General features: G+C 39.3%; 1 protein-coding gene across 1 annotated transcript; it reads left to right on the forward strand.

Annotated features, from left to right (window-relative positions):
• The first annotated feature begins 279 nt into the window (after positions 1-279).
• LOC5569676 (MPN domain-containing protein CG4751) lies at positions 280-23,151 on the forward strand. The gene is made up of 7 exons (XM_021845088.1): positions 280-554; positions 636-743; positions 7,309-7,558; positions 7,621-7,723; positions 10,662-11,080; positions 11,135-12,571; positions 21,036-23,151. Exons 1-7 carry the CDS (start codon positions 486-488, stop codon positions 22,769-22,771), a joined length of 4,122 nt encoding a protein of 1,373 aa, XP_021700780.1. The 5' UTR covers positions 280-485; the 3' UTR covers positions 22,772-23,151.
• Positions 23,152-23,365: the final 214 nt, after the last annotated feature.

Below are 23,365 nucleotides of genomic sequence, written 5' to 3' on the forward strand. Positions count from 1 at the left end.
TGCAGTACGGTTTGAACCGTTTCAACTACGGTAAATATCTATGCGGGTGAGCAGTAGACAAGATATAAAGAATTCCTTCAGTGTACAATAATAATATTTTTCAGTCGATTTCGGTCATTTTTGAGGTTTTGACTGACTTTTGTATAAAGGCGCGCCACTTTGCAGCGAGTACGTTCCCTTTCGTTGCATTCCTTCCAGTTTCCCTTTTTGATAGCGGCGAGGAAAAAAAACACAAAGAAGAAGAAAAAAAGGGATAATGCAAAATGCAAGCCGAACGAAATGTCATCCAACGCTTTGTATTCTGCGGTGTGTTGTAAATTTTCCTGTCTCGCGAGTGATAGTTTTCAATCGGAAAATATTGCCAGAAAAACTGGCGAAATCTGTGTTAGGTTATTGAATTAAGTGAGTTTGGTGATTGGTGTCGCGAATAAACGTGAAGTTTCCCAGTTTGAAGCGAGTTTTCTGGCGGAAAATCGCTTTTGAAAATGTCAACAAAAGCCAGCGAAGAAGAGGCCCACCATGATAGTGACATTACGGATGAGTTTATCGATGATGTTAGTGCGGCTTGTTGCCATTGAATTGTGTGCCCCAAAGGATTTGTTTCTATTTTCATATGAATTTTCTTTGATTTTTAGGACGGTGATAAGTCCGGGTATTTTCCGGGAAAAACTGTTACGATACAGATGTTGCTCAGTGCAAATGTCCTACAGCCGGGAAAATCGGCGATGAGCATTGACTATCTGGTAAGTTGAACAGTGCAGGGCTGGTAGCGAGACACTTTTTAGTGACTTGGTTCAGACTTCTCAAAATTATTTCAAATTTCTACACTGAAAAAACAATGATTCAAAATTATAAAAATTATAAAACTGTCATTTCAGATTTTGGTCGTTCTTAGGCAAAAAGTTTCGCAATTAAGTTTACTAAAAGTCGTCCATACATTGCAAATTGGGCATATTTTAGGAAAAAAAGTTTTTCTAACAACGAATTTTTCAAGTCCAAAACTGATTTTTTTTCAACGATTTTGCTCTAAACCGTCAAATATGATCGTATTTTTAAGTGATAAATGAGTATGAATCAGAAAATAGATTGTATTTTTTATTGAGAATGATTAAAAAACGGAAGTATACAGTGATTATGTTTTTTAAATGAAGGCAATCAATGGACTTCGCCTCTGCCTATGAAAAAAATCAACTCCGTCTAAGAATCCGACGGATTTTTATGGTTTGAAAGATATCACAACAGTATTGCAAACATTGAAAAGTAACAACCGTATCCATACCCCATTAAATTCACTTCTAGGAAAAGTTTTGTGAAAAAAAAACTTACTAAACCTGCGGCGATTTTGCAGTTTTTCTGAGGAGAAAAAACTAAACTCAAAATTTTCAACACAGATCCTCAAGCGATTCGAGTGAGAGTGCTAAAAAATGCGAGGATTTTTTCAGGTACTCTCTCTCTCTTGTTGCGATGCTCACCTTTACTCACATTTCAAAAGAACTCTTGAGTCTGCTGCCCGACCAAAACAGTCCTCGGGGAGTTGTGAGAGCACCATTTTTTGATGGAATTTTACTCTGTTGTGTTTTGTTCTGCATCTTCCTCGCTAATTTGTCGTTGCCTCTCTGCTTAGCATTTTTTCGCTCCTTCGCAAAGAGGCAAAGGCAGCACGCTGCTCTAGGGTATTTCACCGAACTCTAATGATGCACTATGGACGGTTTCCATACAGATTGACGGCCAAAAATATTTTTTTCCATCTCATGTCATATTTATGTGTTTTGTGATACAAATTTGATGTTTTATTTTCCAAAACAATTTTCGAGACTTACTTTTGAATAGGGCCTATAGCGAAATAATGAGTTTTGTAACTTATGATGCATATAAGCCATTTATGCGATTAACATTATGCAAACCATTATAAATGTTAGAACTTACATGAATGATTTAGCGATATTCGTTTATTCTCTGAGTTATTTTTTAGCTGTTTATAATAGAAAATGATTAAAAATATTGGAAAAATTCAAAATGCCCTAAATTAAAAAAGTGCGAATTTGTGCAGCTAAATTCTCCCCACCCTTTAGTTTGCATCTCAAAGTACCCTTGGAAATAAATTTTAGCATGGGACAACTTGGGACAAAAAAGTATGGGCTGTGTGAAAAATTCGATATAAAATCAAATATATTTATTTCAGTGCACTCCCTTTTCGACCTAAAGTACGAATTTTTATTTCATTTTATTATTTTTAGATAGCTTTTTGAATAAGCTTTCGGACAGTGTTTTTAAAGATCTGTATAACATATCACGATTATGCAGTATATTGTATTCAATGTGTACCTTGTGTTTGCATTTAATTCTTAATTTTTCTTAAAAACTCTTACTTTGACATACTGTATCAATTGAAATATTAAAGATCTTGCCCTGATATTTCAGGAATAAATTAATAGAAGTGTTTACTATGGAATGATGTACAAGATAAACCTATCAGAACAAGTCATTTTTTTTTTCGATTATTGGCCACCTGATCGCCCGTTGTGTGATGTTGAGGAGTATTATCAAGCCTGGTCATAACTCGTGATTTTATTTGCAAAGAAAAGTCTTCTTTTCTACGAAACAAAATAGAGTCCTTAAAACAAGGTGAAATACTGGTAACTGGAAAATGTTAGTTTTATTATAATATCAGAAGTGTTGACCCATGACACAGTAGCAGTTCAGCTATTTTTTTCAAAATTGATAAATTTTGTTGAACAAAAAAAATCTCAAAAGTTATTTTTATGTCAGATGGAGCTGCAGCTCATTATAAAAAAAAGCTATTTTGCCAGCTTATGTAATTTCAAGAAAATACATGGATTAGAAGCAGAGCGGCACTTTTTTGCCACATCCCACGGCAAAGGCCCCTGCGACGCTATTGGTGGCACTTTCAAGCGAATGGCAAAAAAGCAAGTCTTTTAAAAGACTATGGAAACACAATCGCAACTCCGCGAAAACTATTCGACTGGGCAGTGAAACAAACGGATACATGTATCACCAAATTAAATTTTTGCAAAGCCCCTCGATTAATTCCTGGAAAAAACAGGAGAAATTCTTTGAGCCATCTCTGGAAGAACCCCTAGAAAAAACATGAAGAAATCCTTCGAGTAATCCCTAGCGATCCCTGCATGATCTTCAAAAACAAAAAAAATGCTGTAGTATTATCTTTTGAAAATCCTTTGAAAAAATCTTTCAGGAGTCTATGGATGAATACCCGAGGAAATATCTGAAGGAATTCCTGAAAAAATCTCTGGAAATTTTTTTAGAGCAACCCACGTAGAGATTTTTCTGGAGTAATTCTTGGAAAAAATCCTGAAAAAAATGCTGAGTAAATCTGTGAACGAATTCCTGTAGAAATCTTCGAATGATTATCTGACTAAATTGCTGAATAAATCAATGAAAGGTTACTTGTTTTAATTGATAGAGGAATCTTTGAAAGATTACCTGGGTAAATTGCTGAAGGAATCCCAGGAGAAATTTCTGGAGTAATCCTTGGAGGATCTCTGGAAGAATCACAGTGATTATTATACGGGAGAGATCCCTGAAGAACTCCCTGCAGAGATATTTCTGGAGAAATCCCTGGATGATCCTAGGAGAAATTTATGGAAAAATTTCTGGAGAAATATCTGGAGGAATCCACGTAAGGATTACCCTAGGGGAACCTAGGTAAAGATTTTCGTAATGTAATCCCTGGAGAAATTTTAGAAAATTATGGCAATTTTTTTATGGAATTTTACTCAGTTGTGTTTTGTGCTGCATCTTCCTCGCTCATTTTTCGTTGCCTCTCTGCTTAGCATTTTTTCGCTCCCTCTAACATAGTTTGATTGAGACAAACGGTTGTGTTTGCAACTGCCTGCCAAGTTTTTTTTTCGCGTTCTGCGTGATGGGCTTTTTGCTATTCTGCTGGTAGTTCGGCCGATGCTACGCCACCCGGATAGTTTTTCTTTCGTTTGTGAGAAGTGTGATTCTCATGAAAAATTACAGCAGCCATATAGTGTTAACATAGTACTTTTTTTCTGTGAAAATAATACATTTTGAATTGTGCTTCGTTCAAGATCGACGTGCTAGTTGTAGGAGTTATTATCTAAATCCAGAAACGACTGTCCTGTTTCACTTTTTCTGTCCGAAGTGATTGCAAATCATTGTGGAAATCATACCTTCATTCGACGGTAACACCAAAGACAAAAAAAACTTCAATGATCGCGTTGTTGTAGTTCGTACAACATACTGGGAAAAACTCTTGGAAAATATCGTTTTTCATACACAGCATCAGCGCATCAGGGGGCCTTCATTAGCTGAGTGGTTAGAGTCCGCGGCTATAAAGCAAAGCCATGCTGAAGGTGTCTGGGTTCGATTCCCTGTCAGTCCAGGATCTTTTCGTAATGGTAATTTCCTTGACTTCCCTGGGCATAGAAGTATCATCGTACTTGCCATACGATATACAAATGCGAAAATGACAACTTTGGTAAAGAATGCTCTCAAGTTGTGTGGAAGTGCTCATTGAACATTAACCCTCTAATACCCAAATTTTTATTTTCGATTTAAATATTATTTTTCGTTATCTAAAATCGTTCTAAACACGTTTTGGGCAATTATTTATTTTTATTCGCAAATTTTTAAATTTTGGTTTTTGATTTTTATAATTTTTATTTTTGAACATCCCTAGCTTTTTTCATTTTTTCTTGAAGCCTTTTCTAGTTCTTGATTTTTGGCAATAATAAAAATTTAAATTTTTACGGCACTTTTAAGAACATTAAATTTTTTATTTTTTTTTTCGGAGCGTATTTTATTTTCCGTGTAACTAACGGAAAAACAGGTTGAAATTATATTAATACCCCCAGGCTCTTCTTTTGTGATAGGTTGATCGTAGAAAAATATAAAAAGTACGATTTTTTATATTACACGTTAAATGAACCCCAGGCATTTGTAGGTTATATAAGAATGCAATTTTTCAAACAATTTCTAAAAATAGAAAAAAGTTTTAAAAGTCATAAAATACTTTTCTAATATGCCTGTTATGAGTCAAAGTATAAGCCAAAAATAAAAACATTTTGATTTCCGAGCTACGAAAAAATACACAAAATTCCAAAGTGTACCCCGTCTAAAGGCGGGGTTGGGTATTAGAGGGTTAAGCTGAGAAGCACACGCAAAACAATTGTGCGGTAAAAACTACCATTTTAGGGGGTTAACTTAAGCGCTCGAACCGGCAATTTTCAGCAGACCAGAAATGCGTTTGATTTTACTATGTCTGTAGTTGGAATCAGATTGTTGTAAATTATTTCTGTCAAATGTACCAGTAATGCGGTGTGGTGTTCCGTAAACATAGTAAATTGGTCTGAATTCCCATGGTAGTTTCAAGAATGGGCGTAGTCAGCTAAAATAGTTATTTTTACCACAGATTTTTTTTCCCGTGCAGGGTCTGTCCGTAGTGCCAAGAAGAAGAAGTTGAAGATAGGTTAACCACAGATAACAGATGTTTGTCCGATTGTAAAATTGTGTAAGGCAATTAATGGTGATTTTAAGTGGCAACACAACTGCCCATACTCGCAATACAGTCCCATTAGGAAAATCATCATTTCGAGAAAAACGCATCTGAACATCATTGAAAAAGTTTTCGTAACGCCGCTGCTTGGAGCAGAAAAATCAGATGGGGTTACTCGTCACATTATCAATGCAGTATAAGAAAATGTTCAACAACTAGCATATTATTAATGCGATTATTTACAATGTACAAATTCAAGATACTAGCTAATGGGACACGTTATCTGAGTACTTTTCTCACCAAATTCAAATATACCCGCATACCAGTCCCATTATTAGGGGCTCGCTTACTTTGTTATCGCGCACCTTGACATATTTAATGCCAAGTTTACTACAGATTCCAAGGTACTTTTTCTTTTGCTACCGTTAGGGCTCTCAACTTTTAATTTCAATAGTTCCAACAAAATATTAAACTATACGGTGGTGTGACAGTACTGAAGACATTCCTGGGTTTGCTGGAAGCGTTGCGGCCGGCCAATAAGAAAAGTATTCTGGATTCACCTGCAGCAGCTTTATGTTGGATTTGAAACATATATACTCCTGCAGCTTATTTTGTTTAGTCTGATTCTGGCACAGCTGTTGGATATTTCTTAGATATACATAATGCTGACTTCTTATTTCTTCTCATTAGATATCGCTAACACACAGTTTGACATGTCGACTTTACCAGTTGTGATGCGCGTATTCCTATGTTGGCCCAATAAGTCTTACCCTCCATGTCGGTGGAAGATGAACATACCGGAGATTTCGTTCAAAATTGGTAGGAGGACGAGAGTAATGACAGCTGTAGGTTTGCCTTGGAGAAGCTATTTATTTTATTTTTTGTTTAGCCTCTCGCAAGGATTAACATTTAGATGTTTCTATCATTTATCGCACCAGATACTTTCTGAGAAAGAATCGAGTCATGTCAAACAACAACAATATTTTTATGGAATAAAGATGGTTTAAAACACTGTCATTTTTAGTATTCCTTTTTCTTATCGGATGAAAACTATGATGCAATATTACAAAAATCATAACAGGAATAAGTTTGCTTGAATTTCGTTGTAATCTAGTAGTGGGACTGTTATGCGGGTACTTTCAATATGGGACGCACATGGTTTGGTATTTTTTTCGTATTTTTTCCATACAAACACACAATTTTGAGTACGATACCAAGAAGTACACTAATAATTAACATGATTCATGAAGAAAACTCAAAAGTGACGAAAATTCAAATGGGACTGTTATGCGAGTATGGGCAGACAAGTAGCAACATCGTGGTGGCGTTGTTATCGCTAAGTTCCCATGGTGATGTAGGTGGTGAATATGAAACATTTCAAGATAGTTATATTCACCACTGATTGCAGCAATACGTTGTGTGGCGGCACTAGTGTTTTCAACGTGTTTTAGTTTGAATATTTACACAAGTTTTCAGAAGATTTTTGTTCTAGCATAAACATCTGTTATCTGTGGGTTAACGGAGACATGTTTTAAGACATGTTCCTTTGTTTTTGCGAAACCGAGCGCCCGCAGTGGGTGCCTGGTATTAAAACCCGGCTTTGGACTGAGTTACGCACTCATTGCCCCACCAAACGCTGCAAAATGAAAATGAAAATGAAAGTTTTCAGAAGATGTTTGTTCTAGCATAAACATCTGTTATCTGTGGGTTAACATTCATGGTCATAAGAACGTTTTTTACAAATACATTTAGTTTTGAAGTCATGATCTTGCTTCTTTAAAAACAAGTGAATTTAATCTTAATTTCAGGGACAAAAGTTCATCGGCGATTTGCTACCGGATGGGAAGATAAAGTCCCACGAAACGGAAACCATATTCTGTTCGCCGAGTGCTTGGGCCATATACTGCAAACGCATAATTAATCCTGAAAAGAAATCCGGCTGTGGATGGGCCAACGTGAAGTACAAGGGCCGTAAGTTGGATGCCTACAAGGCGGCGTACCACCGGAAGCAATTACAGAGAGAAAAGGACCACAAGGATGATGTGCCAACGATTGATGGTAAGCTCATAGTTATACCATAAGTTAAATTAGCAGTGGTAATCAATGCTTTATAATTGTAGATACTCTTGAGGAGACTGAAGAAGATAAGACGGCAATGGAACCGCCACCGATTCGAAGAACTATAGTGCAGCATAATACCGTTAGCAATCGCAATATATTGCAGTAAGTGGCAATGATCTAGTGGCAATGAAACCTTTAATTTCATACGACTGGTGCTCAAAAAACAAGTTGAAAGATATGCAGTTTTAACTGCGATCTCTGGAACGAGATGTAGCTCTGGCTTTCAAACGGGATGATGAATTTCAACCGAAAATAAGTATTCCTTAAGGGGCAGGATCCGTCATCCATTTGGGAATTTTCAAAAGCAGTTTTTTCGTTCGAAATCATGGAAAGTTAAATGAGAATGTGTTCACTGTAGGGGTGATCGGGGCAATATGGGCCGCCTAAGGAAAACGTCATGAAATGCATAGAAAAACAGCAAAAATTATGGTTTAAATGCAAGTGAGTTGTACTATAAAATGTTATCTTCCATGTTACGTCGATAATTTATGTTAACATCAACTTGAAAATTATGTCAGGAACTTTTTGGAAAACCATGTTTTTCTACGTGGTCACCAACCATATGGGGCATTATGAGTCACCCTACGGGGCAGGATGAGCCACTTCATTCAATCAAATGATTTTTATTTAAAACAGTATAGAGAAGAGTTAGTGCTGAAGTGTACATTATTGGAAAGGAATTTGTATTAGCTTTGCTTGAAATAATTGATTCTAGCAGCTTATTTTTTAAAGATGCATAATACATAGTAAACAGACCATGTTATACTAGTACTAAATTGCAATACTTGGTTCAACGTATTTTCTAGCAAAGTGTTCCACTTGTAATGGTGCATAAAGATGGCTATGCAGTAAAAAAATATTCTGGTATATTTAGGCAATGCATTTTTATGTTCAAAACATCGTTTGTTTTGCTTAAATCTAGGTGGCTCATTTTGCCCCGCCCCTTCATTTTGAAAATAATATATTGTTTTTCAATAATTTTGTTTATGAACAAATCTAATTTCGCTCACGAACTGTTCATTATGATTAGAAGTTTCAAATGATTGGTAAAATTTACCAGAATTATAAATATAATTGTCTTATAGGCTTAATTAAAAACTGCCAAAATAATAAGTTTTTCATGACGAAGGACAAATTTGTACATTTTTGTAAATATCTTGAGTGTTCAAACGAATATTCTTACGGTTTTTATAGTGGTGGCTATTTGAGGCATCCTTTAGCAGATCATAATGACACTAGACATTAAAACACTGTTTTTGAGTTCAAAACCGGGGTGGCTCATATTGCCCCGTATGTTCATATTGCCCCCATTGCCTCTATTCTATTCTCCAACCGAAACACAGTGAACCCATTTTCGTCGAAAAAATTGCAGTTTTGAAAAGAAAAACTGCTGTTGAAGTTTCGATGATGACGATGATTACGATGACGGAGCGTTGAACGTTAATCTCATTTGTTACAACTTTAGCAACGAAACTAATATTTAACTATAAGTTTTAGCAATTTTTAGACTTAAAGTCAAGAATACATCATTTCTTGCATAAGACGAAACCAGTAATCTGGTTCCGTAAGTACTTTCCGGGTAAAAGGCTAGTAGAAGGTCTCTTTTCTTGAGACCTGGTCATTATATTAATACGCGTTTTTTTTTTGTCTTTATTTAAGAGGCTTTCAGCCGAACGCTGGTTCACCTCCTTATACGCGTTTTTAAAAAGTCTCTATTTTCAATCGAAGGTTTTTAGCCAAAATGGTCTCTAAAGTCACATTTGTACAACATTTTGGAGCCCTCAGAGAAACTTTCAGAGACTGTTAAGCAACTATCCCACAGCTTCTACCGGATGAATATCTTCGAGTTCAGAAATAGCAGCATTCTACCGGAAAAGCTTCAGGATTGCTTGTAAAGTTTTCTTTTGGAAAATATTTAAGGACACCTCCAGGGATCCTTCCAGAAATTTCTCTAAAGAGTATTGAAATAATACTCGCAGGATTCGACCAGAAATTCCCTCAGAAATTTTCCTAGTTATGCATAGACGAATATTTACAGGATTTGCTTCAGGAAACCCTTAATAACGACCGCTGCTGAGGGTTTCATTCGGATAGAAAAACCGGCGATCACTTCGAGTTGATGTTCTGAACTGTTCGTGTATTTTCGCTTACCAAATAACTTATAGACTATCGTACCCTTTTGCATTGGTACGCGGAAGCTTATTCCTAGTGTTGACCCAAACTCAAGCCACCAACGATGTTTCCAAAATAGTTAATGTAAACCAGATGGCAGAAGGCAAAAGGTTGACTGTTGTTCATAAGCTGTTGTGCACATGTAGCAAAAGAAAGAATGTAAACGAGGAAGGTTGGAGGCGAACTTGTTTTATGACCTACTGAGAATGGAATGAAAGCAATAAATTTAAGAATGCATTCTCTCATGGTTGAATTTGAAAATGTTAAGTCGAAATATGTAATATGAGTGTAAGGATGCTACACCTTGAACAATGCAGTGCTACTACTTCCAGTAATTTACAGGATTTTCTACAAAGATTTTCACACTGACTCATCCACCGATTTCTCCAGTTGTTACCTACTTTGGGAGATCCTCCAACGATTCATATAGTATTTCTTACAAGAAAACTCAAAATTGTCTGTTTCAGAGTTATTGAAGAATTCAGTTTTGAGATTACTCTAGCAGTTTCTAGTCTATTTTTAGGTTATTCTTCCAGCAGTTTCCCCTCTACCAGGACCAATACTAGACGGACTAGACTATGGTGCCCACTTGAACACTGTGTTTTTTTTTCATTAGTTTTGTGACGTGCTAATCAGCAACTCATGGAAAAATGTGACAAGGGAATACTTACTTACTTGCGGGCAAAATTCATGTCCAGATCTTAACTTTCGGTTTGAAACAACAGATAGTCTAACTCGTCTAATTGATCGTACTGAAAACCACATTTCAATCAACTTATTTGTTTCTGAGCACTAGTCGATTGAAATTAAAAGGTCCATCCCGGAGCTTAGGATTAACAATAATGAATATTTACGAACTCTTTCACAGTGATGCAAATACTCTCATCGAATCTATTCCGTTCACTTCGATTGGGAAGATGCAGCCGTTTTTGGTATCAGTGTCTTCTTCCACAATCCTGGTCATGGATTTCCATTGCCATCTCACGAACAATGAAGTTTGTGGCTATCTAGGCGGCACCTGGGATATTAACGCCCATAATCTGTCAATCACACACGCATTTCCATGCCGCAATTCTCGGTTCGATAGGGATAAGGCCGCTATGTGTGAACTGCAGATCCAGAAGCTAATGGTTAAGAAGAATCTCAACTTGGTCGGATGGTACCATTCCCATCCACGTTTTCCGGTGCAACCGACTTTGAGGGACTGTGATGCTCAGCTGGAATATCAAATTAAGATGAGAGGTCCCACCGAAGCTTCCTACATACCATGTGTGGGATTTATCTGCTGTGAGTATAGTGCAAAATTAAAAGTTTCCTTCGGCTAAATTGTGTCCTTTTCAGCTCCTTACAATGATGACAATATCACATTGGAATCCAGCATTTTATCTTTCTGGGTTCTGCCACCGCCAGAGAATCGCCCAGCAGAGTACGGTCGGCCGATGCTGATGACTTATAATTTAATTCAGGATGAGGTGCTTTCTGAAGATATCAAAGAGGAAATGATGCTCACCGTTGATTATTATAAACAGTTCAAACGTGAACTCATAAATTTTCAATCATCTTATAAAAATGAAATTTCTTACATTGAAAAACTGAAGAGAACTCTTCAACCGAAGTTTCCTCTAGATTCAACATCCGGCCATTTTTGGAACTGGATCCGAGAACTGTTAGGATTAGATCCTGAGGAAATTATTGCCATTCCAGAACCTCCGCCACCGCCACCAGTACCCATCAGTATTCCCAAGATTCCTGAGCCTCTATCCGTTCCTTCGATTGTTAATTTGACCAACGTCGAGGAAAGCAGCGCCACTACCGAGAACAAAAATGACGAGGACTTTGACGGAGTATCAGAAATGGGCGATTCGGATGTAATATCTCTCAAGGATGATGATCCAAAGGTTCCATCATTAGCCGTTCCCAGTCTACAGGCTCAGCTGAAGCGACCATCCGGGTTGAACATGACTCCATCTCCGCTTTCGAGCTCACTGGTGGTATTGCCAACCAATCTTAGCCAGAACAACTCCAACAACGCTAGCAATAGCAACATCAACAACCATGGATCTTTAACCACCAACACGTCGTCTCCCAGAGACAGTCCCATAACCATACCGTCAAATTCAGCAAGTCCAGCAAAGTTCGAAATTCCTGTTCGCGCCAGTCCATCTCCTGCTAAATCAGACACTTCGTCATGTCGTAGTCGCACTAGAAATTCACCCGCTCCGAGCCCAGGAAAGCTCTCCATAGGGGATATTCTTGGAAGTGGAAACCGAAACAGTCCTACCCTGAACTCTCTCATCGGAAACATGGGCAACAACGTTTCCAACATTCACGATCTCTATGCTGCTACATTTGCCTCCCTGGGTAGCTCTCTTCCGGCGAATCTTCTCCCGCAAGACTACGCCTCCCTGTTCCAAAACACGAAACGTGACGAGTATGGCCTATCGGCGTTGAACGCGTTGGCCCAAGTTGCGGCTGCATCCGGAATCTCAAACTCACAAATCAACGAGACACTTCTGCACAGCCTCAACCGAAGCATCTCGTCTAAAACGGGGCAGACATCCACGGTAACCACTACAACGGCCACGATGACATCGAGCAGTGCCTCTCCATCGGTCTCCGCAGCAGCCAACAATTCAAACCTGCCGGCAATTCCAAACATGAAGGAATTCATGCAACAACTCGAAAAGGGCAACCTGAGTTTACTGATGCAATCTCAGTACGCAAATCCGCTGGCCGGAATGACAGGTCTCTCCGCGCAACCGAGCGCTGGATCAAGTGGTAAGTTGAATATAAGTATGTCGATTCCAGGGCTTGTATCCAAAAGCTAACTTTACGCAATATCGATAATACACACTGTCTGCATCCTTTTTGCATTAAACGTAAAACTATGAAGGACGTCCACCCATCTTTTTCAATCACACAATACCTTGTAAGGAACACAACGGATTTGCTCAAGACTGTTGGATCATATAAGAATTTCATACACTTCCTCCAAGAATTCCATGAGGTAAAATTCATTCATTCGATGCCTTAACAGGCAACGCACAAAGCATTTTTTTAACTATTCCTTCTACGAATCTCTCTTATGCCACTTCTAAGAACCTATCAACAAATTTATTGCTTCAAATATTTCCTCTTAAATTCTATCAGCAGATACTCTTGAAATTCCTGTAGTTTATAATCGTTAAGCGTTTTTTCTCAGAATTTACGTTTTTCTGTAGGGGGTCCATAACCGGCATCGACTCCCTACTTCATAAATTAGTCTAATGAAATGCATCCAATGATTTCTTTGGGGACGGACCTGGTGTAGTGGTTAGAACACTCGCCTCTCACGCCGAGGACCTGGGATCGAATCCCATCCCCGACATAGTCACTTATGACGTAAAAAGTTATAGTGACGACTTCCTTCGGAAGGGAAGTAAAGCCGTTGGTCCCGAGATGAACTAGCCCAGGGCTAAAAATCTCGTAAATAAAGTCAAACCAACCAATGATTTCTTTAAAAGTTCTTCCAGAGTTATTTTTAAGAACAACTCTACAAAAAAACTAAGAAATATTTTAGAATTTCCTCCAGAAATTCTTCCTGGCACATCTGGGACACCTTCAGATTAACACCATCAACTAGATACAGTCAGCTTTCGTTCGTTGCACTAAAGCTGCAGCCCGCCTGGTGAAAGACTGTCATTAATTGGGCTTAGTTTGAAGCTTTCGAACAACCTAAAACAAAAGAAAATCAGAGCTACCAACATTGACACATTTGATTTTATGTCAGAAAATGACGTTTGCCTTTGTCATCAGTGGTCTATAGATATTAAGGTAATTTCAGTACAAATCGCAGAATTATTCTTATAATTTCTGGAGTAAATCAAAATAAGATGAAAATATTTATTTGGGTAAATTCCTGGTGTTACCACCGTTGAAGGAAATAGTTCGCCTGAAAAACAACAGCCTAATGATGATCCGCTAGAGCTTCAAAGCGACGATTCTCATTCTCTCGACAACAACCCGAACTCTTCTAAACACATGGGAACTAGAGATGGGCGAACCGTTCGCGAACGGTTCAAAAGAACTAGTTCTTTGCGGTGAACGAATGAGTCATAGTTCTTTTTTTGAGAACGGTAGTTCAGCAAGAACGGTTTACTGAACGCGAACTGCGAATGAATGAACGCAACGAACTGGAAGAACAAGTCCATGCTTTGTTAAATGCAGTCATGTCAGTAACCAGTGCGCTATCCTCCATGCGGCGAAGCCGCATTAAGGATAGAGGAACTTAGGCGGCAGAAGGCCGCCGAAGTCTCCGATACCCGAAGGTTGTGTATAGCATCTATTCGGTGTCATGCAAATAGCAAATCCAGGCGATTGCCCGGTATAATGCAAGCAGAAGATATTTTTCCATTTTTAGGTCCGACGAGCGACAACGAGTTCGGACAGCAAGCATTTGCCCGGTATAATGCCAACATAGTCTTTTACGCAACAAGCAGGAGAATGATTGCTGCGATAGGGTATAACAAGTGTTTAAGGTGATTATAGAACGAAACCACACCTCAAATTTTCAAGAGCACAAGACTTGTGAACCAAATAGCGCTCCGCAAATTTTATCCATTTGTCACTACCAGCAAGCAAGCAATTTGATTGATTTTCAACGCGAACTCTTGTCAGATTCTCCAGTCTTGTGCACATGAAAATTCAAAGTTTGGCTTCGTTTTATAATCACCTTAAGTGATCATAAGAATACTAAGTTTACTAAGAATACTTTTCATCGTACAGTGCCTGTTCGATTTTGACTCGGTTTGAATTTGGCAACACGGAAATCCATGTACACAAAAATGGATCATGGTCAGTCACAAATCCTGTCAATCTCAATGATTCTGTGGGCCTTCTTAAGGCTTACCATATTCAAAATAGGTCAATTTAATACGTCGATACAAGTTTTATTAAAAACAACCATTAAATTTTGGAACGGTTCAATTTAGGTAACATGAAAATTTTTACATGTTGCCAAAATCGAACAGGCACTGTATACCCTTCCAATTTTCGCCAGGTTTTTACACTTGTGTTGTACAAAATACAACAGCACGACTACTTAAGCTCCAATTATAGAACTTTTTTTTGGGTGTGTCAGCTAAGAATAGACCAAAAACCACTAACCATACACTCTGATTCAGCTAGTAATATTACTTGTGCATCTTGTCCCGCTTACCCTACTGTAATAATGTCCATAATATTGTAGAAAAATGAGGCTTTCCCTAAAATTTATTTTAATATTTCGGCTCTTTGTGATTCGGCCTTTTGTGATTTGGCCTTTTGTGATTCGGCCTTTTGTGATTCGGCCTTTTATGATTCGGCCTTTTATGATTCGGCTTTTTGTGATTCGGCCTTTTGTGATTCGGCCTTTTGTGATTCGGCCTTTTGTGATTCGGCCTTTTGTGATTCGGCCTTTTGTGATTCGGCCTTTTGTGATTCGGCCTTTTGTGATTCGGCCTTTTGTGATTCGGCCTTTTGTGCTTTCGGCCTTTTGTGATTCGGCCTTATGTGATTCGGCCTTCTGTGATTCGGCCTTCTGTGATTCGGCCTTCTGTGATTCGGCCTTCTGTGATTCGGCCTTTTGTATGATTCGGCCTTTTGTGCTTTCGGCCTTTTGTGATTCGGCCTTCTGTGATTCGGCCTTCTGTGATTCGGCCTTTTGTATGATTCGGCCTTTTGTATGATTCGGCCTTTTGTGCTTTCGGCCTTTTGTGATTCGGCCTTTTTTGATTCGGCCTTCTGTGATTTGGCCTTCTGTGATTCGGCCTTCTGTGATTCGGCCTTCTGTGATTCGGCCTTTTGTGATTCGGCCTTTAGTGATTCGACCTTTTTTGATTCGGCCTTCTGTGATTTGGCCTTCTGTGATTCGGCCTTCTGTGATTCGGCCTTCTGTGATTCGGCCTTCTGTGATTCGGCCTTCTGTGATTCGGCCTTATGTGATTCGGCCTTCTGTGATTCGGCCTTTTGTATGATTCGGCCTTTTGTGTTTCGGCCTTATGTGATTCGGCCTTTTGTGATTCGGCGTTTTGTGGTAGACCCGAGTTATCCGACGTCATATGCGACTTTCTTAAAAACAAATAACGAGTGGTAGAAATTCTACAGAGCAGAAATGCAATTGCTGTCTAATGATGTAAGAACTAACATTGGAAATGTTGTATTTATGATGTTATCGAATCATTTAAACAAACAAAATTGATCATGAAAAATTAAGTGACAATAATAAAATTTTCTTTGTTAACATGTTCTTATGTTATTGTTCATTGGGACGCCTTTACAAATGTTAAAGTTAATAGAAATCGTGAGTATTGTGGGGCAAGTGAAAAGTAAAAAGACATTTTTCAAAAAATGTTATCTGTATTTTTTCAGCATAATGCTTATCTTTGACTTATCTTATGGTGGGAGTCAAGCTAAGAAACATACACGACCTCATTTATTTCAATTTAAAGTGTCTAGAAATTGAAGAATCTCAACTATACGATCGTTTCATTACACACTTGCCCCACGGTACCTTATCATAGAAAATGACTGGATAAATTCGTACACTCAAAAAAATCCAAACGTCATTTTTACGTGAAAAATCACGTAGATCATTGCAAATTCAATTTACCTCCACTTCACCTGACTAAGATAAAGATCACTAAACTATTCATAACCGCCAAATAGTGACTCGGTAATATTTACTGAGGTTACCTATCGCACTTACGTGGAATTCGCGATGACGGAAGCAATTACCACAGTTGACCCGATGCGTGAAGCTCCGATTTCTTTACATGGCAAAGCATAGGAAGTCAATTTTCAAATGCTTCTAAAAAATTCAAAACATAATTGAATTAAATTGTGTTAAGTGTACGGGGTTAGATCTATGATAAGCTATAGAATCCGCAGAATATTGAGGAAAAAATATAAAAATCAAAATAATATGCCTATAATGTAGTCCATCAAAAGTTTATCAACATGTACTGAAAAGATTTTAAATAGCTATTGTAGTTATTTTTTACAATCATTTGGCAATTTCACTTCCTATACCTCGCCAGGTAAAATTTTTGACGCTACACGCACAGAGTAAACTTTTTCCAGATGGCAGCACCGTACCTTCGTTAGAGCGGATTCACGTAGGTGCCTAAGTTTATTTTGACATCTGCATAGTGTACGTACATTCGGTGTTGAGCTTAGACCTAAGATGGCGCCCGCTTGATTTTTGAAGAATTTCAGAAGCTGCTGCTGCTTTAAAAACTGTGTAAGATTGATTTCAAGGTAAATATGCTTTGAATACTGCAGAATCCCTGCATTACTTCATATTGTATACCTGATTTATAACCTCTATCAATTATAGCACGCGAAGACTACAACAAGACAGACCAAACTCACAAAATTGGAGAAACAGGATTCAAAATGATCAGATTGACAATAAAAATACCACTATCTTTTAAGTTTGTTTACATTTTCCAATTGGGAATTAGTTTTTTTCCGAAGCCTATTAGAAATAAGATTGGTCTTTATTTCAGTTAAATCTAATGCAAAACCATCTAGGTCCTATTCTGCCGTTATACGCATAACTGTCCCATGTTCCAAAATATGCAATCGAGAAAAACGCGTTTAAAGATTTTAACACATTTAGGCCTCGTATTGACCAGGTGTGTGGTAAATTCAATTAAAATCATTACAATAGTATAAAGAATAGTGTGTTCATTAGGGTCAAGAGTTTTGATTATGGGAATAAAGTAAATTTAGCTACGAAATTCAAAGTGGGACTGTTATGCCTAGAAATACGAGGTTTTTGGTCAATTTCTACGCATAACAGTCCCATTGAAAGTAGTGACCAATTATGTGCTAAGCATACTGCTGTAGATGACCGTTCTTATGTATATATTGTACCGAATGTAGAGGACGTATAACCTCAGGACTATGTTAAGGCATCTAATGAAGGCTCAAGTGACATGTGCCAAACGGAGCCACGTGTGGGAAGTGAAGAAATACGATTTTATAGTATGGGATGGAAAGCAAAGTTTTCTGTATGTGTGATAATGAGAAAATGTATGAGTTAGTGATAGAAAGAGTGGATGTGTAAGTTGGAGAATTTATTCTTCTTCTTTCTGGCGTTGCGTCCCCACTGGGACAGAGCCTGCTTCTCAGCTTCGTGTTCTATGAGCACTTCCACAGTTATTAACTGAGAGCTTACTATGCCAATGACCATTTTTGCATGTGTATATCGTGTGGCAGGTACAAAAATACTCTATGTCCTGGGAAGTCGAGAAAATTTCCAACCCCGGTGGGATTCGAACCCACGACCCTCAGCTTGGTCTTACTGAATAGCTGCGCGTTTACCGCTACGGCTATCTGGGCCCCTTAAGTTAGTTTATAAGATGTAATAAATTCATATATTGACTCTTCCAGCTACAGACTTGACAGAATCTCATCTGCGAATTCAAGGTTATTCTGCGGAATTAATATTTAACTCAAAATTCACAATACAAATCATCACACGATTTGACATTTCTTTGGACTTGGTTTGCAAAATCATGATATTTGATACATCGCAAATTAAGTTTTAGAACCGCCAATATATTTGCCACTTTCACCGAAGAACCAGTTATCCATAATAACCCAGTATGTGGTCAGGTCATTTAAAACTTCATGAACTATTCTTCTTTTCACTTGATTTGCAAATTCATCATGTTTGATGTGTCGCAAGTCTCAGAACCGCCAATATAACAACCACTTTCCCTGGGGAACATTGTATCCAAAACAACCTGGCATGTTATCAAGTCATCTAAGAACCTTTGAGTTACACTTCTTTAGCCTTGATTTGGAATTCGGAACAATCTGACATGTGGTCAAGTAATTCAAATACATTTGAACCACCTTTGATATGTCGCAAGCCAGGTTTCAGATTCGCCAATATAATGGCCACTTCCACCAGTGAACCGGTATTCGGAACAACCCAGCATGAGACCAAGTCATCCAATGTCGGTATTTTTATTTAGACTTCGTTTGCTAAATCATGAAGTTGGTTTGTCGCAAGCCAGCCACTCGAAATTAAAGTGGTTACTGATTCTTCAAGTGGGATTATTTCAGTACTTCCCGAGATGAATCCAAAATAACGATAAATTTTTAATCGATGACCGCGGCTCCAAAAACTAGAAGAATTTTGTGATTTACCCTGAAAATTCAACTGAAATTCATTGAAAAACGGATGGGAAATAATATTTTGATATTGAAAATTTCAATCAAATTTGACGTGATAATTCAAACACATAAAACGGGTTGTGTTCCACATGGGATGTAAAGCCAACATAAAAAGATGCCCCTCTTTAATGAATGTTCGAATCCTCTGAGCAGAATCTCAAATAGAGAAACTTTAAAGTAGATGGAGTACCGTGTACCTTTTAATTCCGCTCCTAAATGCTTATCTTTGACAGATACGCGTATTTCGACTACCACTTGCAGTCTTCTTCAGTGTCAGTTACTCGTAAAAGGGATTAGCGTATGATTTTAAATCAAAAGTGGCTGAACATGTTTTCCAGGATAGACATCAAATGACAAGCGATAACATAGACATCGTACGAAGCGTATCTTCATCTTGGAAACTAGACGTCGCTGAAAGTTTAGAAATTTACAAACAAAAGCCTTCACTACTTCTTAATAGGGATCAAGGAAACGGACAATCAAGGCAAGGCTGTTTAAGTTCGTACCTAAGAAACATAAACGAGCTTGAATACATAGGTAGATAGTTAGGGATTTGTATAATTATTATTATCTCCCCTTTTCAATTTTTGACCAAGACATGACAGGTATACTCCTGTCGAAAAAATCCTAGGTAGTTTGATTGTGTAGGTACTTATCTGGTGTTAGTATTTAAGGTAGAGAGATGCGACGATTTCTTCAGTGGATACGAGTAACTGACACTGAAGAAGACTGCAAGTGGTAGTCGAAATACGCGTATCTGTCAAAGATAAGCATTTAGGAGCGGAATTAAAAGGTACACGGTACTCCATCTACTTTAAAGTTTCTCTATAAAAGCTATCGTGACACTGCTTCCTAGGCGGGTCCTGTCGCGCTCAGTTCCGCCTACCAGCATGTACTTTGTTTTCGACGCATTCACCATTAGCCCGACTTTTGTTGCTTCGTGTTTCAGGCGGGTGAAAAAAACTGCCACCGTTTCAAATTTTCTCCCTATAATATCCATATCGTCCGCGAAGCAAACAAATTGTCCGGATCTCGCGAAAATCGTACCTCGACTGTATGCATATGTGCATAACACCTTAAAGCGCAATATTGCACAATAGGCACCAAAGTCCATCGCCCTGTCGTAGTCCCCGGTGAGATTCGAACATACTGAAGTGTTCGCCCGAGATCTTCAAGCAGTTTTGCACACGCGCCCATTGTTGCTCTAATAAATCTTCCCGGGAATGCTATGCTCTTCCATGATCTTCCAGAGCTCTACACGGTCAATAATGTTGTATGCCGTCTTGAAATCGATGAACAGGTGATGCTTAGGAGCTGATAATCACGACGTTATCAAAATATCGCACGGAAAAAAATCTGGTCCTTTGTTGAAACCTGCTTGATAACTTCCCACGAACTCGTTTACTATTGGTGATAGACGACGGAAGATAATATGGGATAGCACTTTGTAGGTGGCGTTTAGGATACTGATTGCGCGGTAATTTTCACTTTCCAGCGCCTTGTTTCCACTCCTCCGCTAGCTGTTCCGTTTCCCAGATTTTGACTATCAGCTGAGGCAGACAAGCGGACAACCTCTCCGACCTCTTGATGCGTTCGGCTCCCATACCATGCTAGTCGGGTGCTTTGTTGTTCTTGAGCTGTTGAATGACATTCTTAACTTCCTCCTTTGTGGGAGCTGGTTGGTTTCCACTGTCCGCTGTGCTGACGTAACCATTACCATTCTTTGCCTGTGTTCTCTGCGCCATTCAGATGTTCATCGTTGCTTCCACCTTTCGATCACCTCGCGTCCGTCCGATGCTCCCATCCTTTTCCCTCGCGACATGAAGCCTTTGCGGGATGGGTTGAGCTACTGATAGAAATTCCGCGTTTCTTGAAAACGGTACAGCGTTTTTAGGCTCCGTTCTTGGTTCATAATTGATCTCTTGTTTGGGTATGTGATAACTAAAGTCGTCACCAGCCTTGCAATTCATAAAAGCTGTTTTTATTTTTGTAAGTTTCAACATCTTATATAACAAACTAATCTTTCATTTTTCAGGCGGCAAATCCGGATCAAGTCGTTCATCTAGCAAATCATCTCGGTCGAAATCCCAGCAACAGTCCGTTCAACAGCAACTTCAACAAGCTCAACAGCAGCTCCTCCAACAGCAACAGCAGCAACATCAATCGCTCATGGACTACGCCGACTTTACCAGCAAGTTCGACCAGAGCAAGCTTGCCGATCTGATGAAATCTCCTGAATACTCACAAATGCTGCTCCAACAAGCACAGGCATTGGGAAGCCTCGGTAGTGAAATCTCCATAATCAAGAAGCCATCCTCTAAGAACAGCTCAAATGCTTCAACTAGCAATGCAAATAATAACAGCAACAACAACAATGCCCAGAACATCAGTTCGGCTCAGAAAACCAATACAAAGGATTCGGCTAGTGACCTGATCACTAAGCTTCGTACAGTTTTCTCCACCGATGCATATCTCCCTCCGATGCCAACAGCTGCCGATATCAACTTACTTGCTGAACAATCGCAAAAAGTGCCGGAAATTCAGCAGATTCTCAATTCTGGAAATCTGGACGACATTCAAGTGCTACTCAAAGCACAATCCCTGTCCAACAATATGCTAGATTTTGCTGCATTCCAGCAAGGAACGTCCGGTGTAGGTGCCGGCAGTGGATCCGGAGAAAGTTCCAGCAAAGCTGCTAAAAATGCTGCTAAGGAAGAACGCGAAAGGGAACGTGAGCGGGAACGCGAACGTGAAAGAGAACGGGAGAGAGAGCGTGAACGTGAAAACGCTGCTGCCAATGCTGCTGCTGCCGCCGCGGCGGCTATGAATCCATATCTATCCGCTAGTAATCTATCGGCACTATTTGAACCTGTTCAACGTTCTTCGTCCGGTAAATCTGGTAAAGCAGATAAGAATAAAGGCTCGGCTGATCGCAGCACCACTAATGTTGCATCAAACCCGGCAGATATGCTAAACAGTTTGTTCACGTCTGCCGTAGGAGGAGCTGGAGCAGCCGACATGAATGCACTGCTCTATGGTCAGGGGAAAGGAGGCCCCGATTTGAGCATGCTTTTCGGAGGAGTTAGTTCGGCGCCAACTTCCTCTTCCAATTCTAACACAACATCAACCGCTGCTGCGGCGGCTGCAGCTGCAGCGAAACAGAGTCTGGACTACCTGTCCATGTTCCCCAACTTTTCTTCAGCCAAGCTTCCCGAAATGTCGGCCCTTTTCCAATCGGACAAGTTCGAAATTCCAGATCCGCTGGCTAAGGCAACACTGGAAGCCAACAACATGTATCTTGCACCATCAGCATCTTTATTAAAACTTCAACAAGAAGCGTTCAATTCAATGATGATGAAACCTCCAAAATCATCGTCCTCCTCTACGTCTTCTTCCAGCAAGATCGAGACTCCCCCACCGATCTCTGCCTCACCCGGTGCACGTTCAACACCTACAAAATCGGCCAGTCGTGAGAGCCCTTCGCTCGGACCGAAGTACAACTTTAGCGCCGTAGATCTTGCGGTTTCCAGTGTTCCTTTGGCTGCTTCGTCACCTCTTGGTGCGGCTGACTTGTCCAGGAAGACACCCCAGACGCCACCGGTCGAAATGCCAGCTTCGCCGTCCATTCAAACCACACCTCCGGCAACGGCTGGATCGTCGCAAGTTTTGCCTCCCTACAAAAAGCGTATGGAGTTCTCATCGATTGCCGATCTCGTAGCTGCTCCACCCAGCAAGATGCCGAAACTGTCGTCGGAGAATCTAGACCCTTAAACAGTAAGCAGTTGCAATCTATAAGTACGCGTGGCGCAGGTAAGATTTCTGATATGTAACTTCTTTTACACAACTCTCTTCAGTATTGGGCGTAGGTTTATCTTATGTTTAAGTGAGCATCGAATGTTTTTGTGAACTGATCCTTATTTTATAATGACAATTTTTTATTGACGCAGTTTCTGCGTGATGCCCATGAGGACAATGAGCATACGCTGCACAGTGACCATTTTCCTTCCTATTTTTCAGCATTACTTTAGGAAGAGATTCATAATTTGAGATTTACAAAACACAAAATGGTAACGTATTAGTTACAATACTAATAATAATCAAAGTATCGATAAACCAGGCAGATATAATAATACAATATCGTGTGAACACAATTCAGGTTTGTCATCTGATAGAAATCATGAGAAATCCGTGCTTTTTCTACCTACCTTGTAGCGTCACACCATTGCCGGGCGTATTGTAGAGCTCCATCTTCATCGGTCTTAGACGATATGTACTTCCCGAGTTGCCCCGAACGATGGTCCTCTTCTACTGCTTTCAGTCACACATATTTTACTTCCACGAAGTCGCCTATCTCTACCTGGTTCC

This window comes from Aedes aegypti, chromosome 2, assembly GCF_002204515.2.
Source record: "Aedes aegypti strain LVP_AGWG chromosome 2, AaegL5.0 Primary Assembly, whole genome shotgun sequence".
Lineage (NCBI taxonomy): Eukaryota > Metazoa > Arthropoda > Insecta > Diptera > Culicidae > Aedes > Aedes aegypti.

Excerpts from the sequence above, each read along its gene's own strand:
- LOC5569676 (XM_021845088.1), top strand. The coding sequence starts at position 486 with ATGTCAACAAAAGCCAGCGAAGAAGAGGCCCACCATGATAGTGACATT. Across the intron at positions 744-7,308 it reads CGATGAGCATTGACTATCTG|GGACAAAAGTTCATCGGCGA; the intron begins GTAAGTTGAACA and ends TCTTAATTTCAG. Across the intron at positions 11,081-11,134 it reads ATGTGTGGGATTTATCTGCT|CTCCTTACAATGATGACAAT; the intron begins GTGAGTATAGTG and ends TGTCCTTTTCAG.